General features: G+C 46.9%; 1 protein-coding gene across 1 annotated transcript in view; it reads left to right on the top strand.

Moving 5' to 3' along the window:
• The first annotated feature begins 2,429 nt into the window (after window positions 1–2,429).
• Window positions 2,430–6,503, top strand: part of LDLR (low density lipoprotein receptor) — a 43,968-nt gene continuing 39,894 nt past the window's right edge. The window contains exon 1 of the mRNA XM_011954953.1: window positions 2,430–2,471. Within this exon, the coding sequence (XP_011810343.1) occupies window positions 2,430–2,471 (42 nt within the window). The remainder of the gene's footprint in view (window positions 2,472–6,503) is intronic.

The following is a 6,503-nucleotide window of genomic DNA, read 5'->3' as shown; positions in this document are numbered from 1 at the left end:
CGTGTCCCCACTAGCTAGGCCAAGGGAGCTCATTTTGCAGGCAACTGCTGTCTGGCCGCGCCTGTTGCAGTAAAATCCCCCTTTATTTTTCAAAGGAAGGGTCTTGCCCTGTCACCCAGGCTGAAGTGTGCAGTCATAGCTCACTGCAGCCTCCAGCTTCTGCACTCAACTGATCCTGCCCTCTCAGCCTCCTGAGTAGCTGGGACTACAGGCAGGTGTCACCACTCCCAGCTAAGTTTGTTTATTTATTTGTTTATTTATTTGTTCATTTATTGAGACAGAGTTTTGTTCTTGTTGCCCAGGCTGGAGTGCAATGATGCGATCTCAGCTCACCGCAACCTCTGCCTCCCGGTTCAAGCGATTCTCCTGCCTTGGCCACCGGAGTAGCTGGGATTACAGGCACGCACCACCACGCACAGCTTATTTTGTATTTTTAGTAGAGATGGGGTTTCTCCATGTTGGTTCAGGCTGTTCTAGAACTCCCAGCCTCAGGTGATCCACCCACCTCAGCCTCCCAAAGTGCTGGGATTATAGGTGTGAGCCACCACACCAGGCCACTCCCAGATAAGTGTAAATTATTTTTGTTTGTTTGTTTGTTTTTATTTTTTGAGACAGGGTCTCCCGCCCAGGCTGGAGTGCAGGTCACTGCAGCCTCGACCTCCCAAGCTTAAGCCATCCTCCCCACTCAGCCTCCCAAGTAGTTGCGATTACAGGTGTGTGCCACCATGCCTGGCTAAGTTTTGTATTTTTTGTAGAGATGAGGGTCTCACTACATTGCCCAGACTGGTCTCAAACTCCTGGGCTCAAGCAGTCCTCCCTCCTCAGTCTCCCTAAGTGCTGGGGAAATCCACTTTTAAAACACTGTCTGGAGAGGTGCCCAGGTGTTAGGTCACAGAAATAGGTCATTGTGAGGTCCTCTCATGGGTGCAGTCTTGAGCCACCTGTGGCCAGCAAATATTTGGAGAATAATAGTCAGGGGAGAGCTTGAGGTTCAGGAAAAGATTTTATTTTTCCTCAGGGAAAGTTTTTTATTGTTCTTTATCCCTCCTTAAAGGACCTTCAGGTGTTACTGACATTCCCAGTCTACCCAGTGGCACATTTAGTTTATAAACTGGGCCCTTATACAGAGGGAGGGAGGTGAGAGCATTGGATTAGTGGTCACCAAAGCTGCCGTCACCTAGTGGGGTGATCAGAGACTCCTCCCTTAAGATCTTTATCACCAATGCCTCTGGCGCAACTTTCCTTTTTATTTATTGCAAACCTCCTGGAATCTCAAACCTCCTGGAATCGCAATTGCTTTTTGCCCACCCGGTGTGTCAGCACAAGAAATGAGTCATTTCCTCCCTTAAGCACAATCGAAATTGAGCTGTGACTCAGTGGGGCGTGCACAGTATTGTCAAAGCACCTCCAATGAGACATCCCACACAGATCTGTAGTTGGGCAAGAGAATTATTGGTTTGTGACCACAACAGATTCCAAAGCTCAACTCATTTTCTTCTCTCTTCCTTCTCTTTTTTCTTTTTCTTTTTTTTTTTTTTTTGACAGAGTCTCGCTCTGTTGCCCAGGCTGGAGTGCAGTGGCGCAATCTGGGCCCACTGCAGCCTCTGCCTCCTGGGTTCAAATGATTCTCGTGTTTCAGCCTTCCGAGTAGCTGGGATTACAGGCATTCGGGTTCAAGTGATTCTCCTGCCTCAGCCACCTGAACAGCTGGGATTACAGGCAGGTGCCACCATGCCCGGCTAATTTTTGTATTTTTAGTGAAGACGGGGTTTTACCATGTTGGTCAGGCTGGTCTCGAACTCCTGAACTCAGGTGATCTGCCCACTTCGGCCTCCCAAAATGCTGAGATTACAAATGTGTCACTGGGCCCAGCCTGTTCTGTTCTTTAATTCTCTTTTTCTTTTTCTTTTTTTTTTTTGAGACAGAGTCTCGCTCTGTCGCCCAGGCTGGAGCGCAGTGGCCGGATCTCAGCTCACTGCAAGCTCCGCCTGCCAGGTTTACGCCATTCTCCTGCCTCAGCCTCCCAAGTAGCTGGGACTACAGGCACCCGCCACGTTGCCGGGCTAGTTTTTTGTATTTTTTTTTAGTAGAGACGGGGTTTCACCGTGTTAGCCAGGATGGTCTCGATCTCCTGACCTCGTGATCCGCCTGTCTCGGCCTCCCAAAGTGCTGGGATTACAGGCTTGAGCCATCACGCCCGGCCCTGTTCTTTAATTCTCAAAACACCCTCTAGGAAGTAGAGATTGCCATTCTCCCCCATTTTACAGATCAGGAAACTGAGTCCTAGAAGGATTAAGTCAGTTACTCAAGTTGTTTTAGTTAAATGACCTGGAAAGCCACTGAAGCCCAGGAGTGTCTATCTAACCCCCTTACTACTCTGACTTTCAGGGGATCTACATGAATGTGCTGGGTCAACTATCAAAGTGGAAATGGGTAAAGGGGGCTGGATGCAGTGGCTCATGCCTGTAATCCTAGCACTTTGGGAGGCCGAAATGGGTGGGTGGGTCGCTTGAGCCCAGGAGTTTGAGACCAGCCTGGGCAACATAGTGAGACCTCTGTCTCTGCAAAAAATAAAAACAAAAAGTTAGCTGAGTGTGATGGTGCACCTGTCCAGTCGCAGCTGCTCAGTTAGGCTGAGGCAGGAGGATCGTGTGAGCCTGGGAGGTCGAGGCTGCCGTGAGCCTCAGTCATGCCACTGCGCTCCAACCTGGGCGACAGACTGAGACCCTGTGTCCAAAAGAGAAAGAAAAAAAGACATAGATACCCCTTTTAAAGTTAGGTTGTATATGAATTACCTACAGCTCAGTTTCAACCGTGCTTAAAGGAGGAAATGACTCATTTCTGGCTACACCTCAAATTAGCCCAAAACATAGTGGCTTAAAACAACACATTCATGATTTCTCAGTTTTTGTATGCCAGGAATTTGGAAGCAGGAGAGTTAGATGGTTCCAGCTCAGGGTCTCTCATGAAGTTGCAATCAAAATATTGGCAGAAGAGGAAAACATATTTTCAGAAGCCGCAGGCATAGGAAGGCTTGGCTGGGGTTGAAGGATCCACTTCCACGACGGGGCACTCAGTGGCTCTTGGCTGGAGGCCTCAGTTCCCTGTCTCATGGAGCTCTCCCTCCAGCTGCTTGAGTGGACTCATGACATGCAGCTGGCCTCCCCTGGAGTAAGTCGATCCAACAATGAGCATGGCCATGAACTAGGCTCAGAAGCCACTCGTCGTCACCTCTACATTTTCCTATCAGAAGTCCAGTGCCACTCCGGGGGACAGGAATTAGGCTGTGCCTGCTGAAAGGATTATCATAGAAGATGCAGTCATATGTTCTTTTTTTCTGAGACGGAGTCTCGCTGAGTCGCCCACATTGTGTGCAATGGCACGATCTCGGCTCACTGCAAGCTCCGCCTCCCGGGTTCACGCCATTCTCCTGTCTCAGCCTGCCGATTAGCTGGGACTACAGGTGCCCGCCACCTCGCCCGGCTAATTTCTAGTATCTTTAGTAGAGACGGGGTTTCACCGTGGTCTCCATCTCCTGACCTCGTGATCCGCCCGCCTCAGCCTCCCAAAGTGCTGCGATTACAGGCTTGAGCCACCGTGCCCAGCCTATTCTTTTTTTTTTTTTAATTATTCTTTTTTTTATTTTGTAGAGATGAGGTCTTGGTATGTTGCCCAGGCCAGTCTAGAACTCCTGGGCTCAAACAATCCTGTCTCTGCCTCCCAAAGTGTTGGGATTACAGGCGTGAGCTGCTGCACCTGGCAATGTGGTCATAGTTTCTTTTTTTTTTTGAGGCAGAATCTCGCTTTGTTGCCAGCCTGGAGTGCAGTGGTGTAATCTTGGCTCACTGCAACCTCCACCTCCTGCATTCAAGCAATTCTGCTGCCTCAGCCTCCCGAGTACCTGGGACTACAGGCCTGTGCCACCACCCCTGGCTAATTTTTTGTATTTTTAGTAGAGATGGGGTTTCACCATGTTGGCTAGGATGGTCTCGATCTCCTGACCTGGTGATCCACCCACCTCGGCCTCCCAAAGATTCAACCATCAATCAAAAGTTATCGATGTACATATGTAGCTAGGCACGGTGGCGTGTGCCTGTAATCCCAGCTACTTGGAAGGGTTAAGGCAGGAGAATCGCTTGAACCTGGGAGGCAGAGGTTACAGTGAGTCAAGATTACACCACTGCACTCTAGTCTGGGCAACAGAACAAGACTCTGTCTCAAAAAAAACAAAAAAACAAAAAAACCCTTGTATGTGATTTTCCTGGACAGCATCTGTTACATCTTCACAAAGATAAAAGGCAGACTTGGCCGGCCGTGGTGGCTCACACCCGTAATCCCAGCACTGAGAGAGTGAGGCAGGTGGATCACTTGAGGTCAGGAATTCGAGACCAGCCTGGGCAACATGGTGAAACCCCGTCTCTACAAAAAATACAAAAATTAGCTGGGTGTGGTGGCACGTGTCTGTATTCCCAGCTACTTGGGAAGCTAAGGCAGGAGAATCACTTGAACCCAGAGGCAGAGGTTTGCAGTGAGCTGAGATCGCACCATTGCACTAGACAGAGCGAGACTCTGTGTCAAAAAGAAAATAAAAATTAAAAAAAAAGGCAGATTTTTTTTCTTCTTGGTCTTATTACCTTATTATAGTAATAATAAGTGCATAGTGCATGCTGAGATAAGCAATCATAATTTGTTATTGCAGCCGGGCACGGTGGCTCCCACCTATAATCCCAGCACTTTGGTCAGGAGTTCAAGGCCAGCCTGGCCAATATAGTGAAACTCCGTCTCTACTAAAATACAAGAAATGACCCAGGCATAGTGGCAGTTGCCGGTGAGCCCCAGCTACTCGGGAGGCTGAAGCAGTAGAATCACTTGAATCTGGGAGGCATAGGTTGCGGTGAGCCGAGATTGCACCACTGCACTCCAGCCTGGGTGACAGAGTGAGACTCTGTCTCAAAAAAACAACAACAATAATAATAATAGTTTGTTACTGCCTTTATTGTTTTAGTTTACATAGGGAATCAAAGTTTCTACTTTGATTTATAAAAGTTGCTTTGATTCTAGTTCACAGAACTAGAATCTTTCATAGAAAGGTATTAGAGAGTCCAGTGTAGTGGCTTGTGCCTGTAATCCCAGCATATTGGGAGGCTGAGGAGGGAGGATCACTTTAGGAGTTTGAGACCAGCCTGGGCAACATAGTGAGACCTCATCTCTACAAAAAATTCTAACATTAGCTGGGGCATGGTGGCATGTGCCTGTAGTCCCATTTATTTAGGAGGCTGAGGCAAGAGGATCACTTGAGCCCACGAGGTTCAATCCAGGCTGCAGTAAGCCATGACCCTGCCATTGCACTCCAGCTTGGGTGACAGAGTGAAGCTATGTCTCAAAAAAAGAAAAAAAAAAAAGTATATTCTAAATCCAAATTTAATATATAAAACTAAATACAGGCCGAGCGTGGTGGCTTACACCTATAATCATAACACTTTGGGAGGCTGAGGTGGGAGGATTGCTTGAGCCCAAGAGTTCAAAACTAGCCTAGGTAACATAGTAAGACCCCATCTCTACAAAAAGTAGAAAAATTAGCTGGGCATGGTGGTGAGTGCTTTTAGTCCCAACTAAATTAGGGGGCTGAGATGGGAAGACTGCCTGAGCCTCAGAGTTTGAGGCTGCATGGGCCATGATCGCTCCACTGATCACTCTAGAGTGAGACTCTGTCTCAAAAAAAAGAAAATAGAAGAAAATTAAATACATTCAATAAGATTTTGATCTCTTTTCCAAGGTGTAAGTGTGTTTTGGGAAATTTTCCAAACAATTATTTTGTTCTCATTTTCATGTAATAATCCAAGTCTTGGTTTTCTAAGGAAAAGTTTTCTCTTATTATATCTTTTGTTAATGTTTCTCTCCCATTTCTTTTGATCTGATCTTCAGATACATGATTATCTTCACTGCTAAATTTGTGTTCTCTGACCTCTACATTTATAATTTCTCATAATTCTTTATCTGAGTATTTCTGCCCTACCTACTGAAGAAAACTCAAGTTTTCTTTCACCTTAATGATTATGCTGTGTCTGTGAGTTTTCTTCATGACTGTTTCCAAGTTTTTTATTTTTGTTTTTTTAATGGTCAGGTGGATAGAACAGCACAGGTTTTGTTTGTTTTAATTTTTTAAAAATTATAATAGATAAGGGCCTCACTATGTTGTCCAGGCTGGTCTCATACTCCTAGGCTCAAGCAATCCACACCCACCTTTGCCTCCCAAAGTGCTGGGATTACAGGCATGAGCCAACTCGCCTGGGCAGTACAGGTTTTTTTTTGAGATGGAGTTTTGCTCTTGTTGCCCAGGCTGGAGTGCAATGGTGCCATCTCAGCTCACCACAACCTTCGCTTCCCGGGTTCAAGTGATTCTCCTGCCTCAGCCTCCTGAGTAGCTGGGATTACAGGCATGTGCCACTACCGCCCAGCTAATTTTTGTATTTGTAGTAGAGATAAGGTTTCACCATGTTGGC

The sequence above is a fragment of the Colobus angolensis genome, unplaced genomic scaffold, assembly GCF_000951035.1.
Source record: "Colobus angolensis palliatus isolate OR3802 unplaced genomic scaffold, Cang.pa_1.0 Scaffold39, whole genome shotgun sequence".
Classification (NCBI taxonomy): Eukaryota; Metazoa; Chordata; class Mammalia; order Primates; family Cercopithecidae; genus Colobus; species Colobus angolensis.
This window is presented reverse-complemented; position numbering and strand designations above follow the sequence as displayed.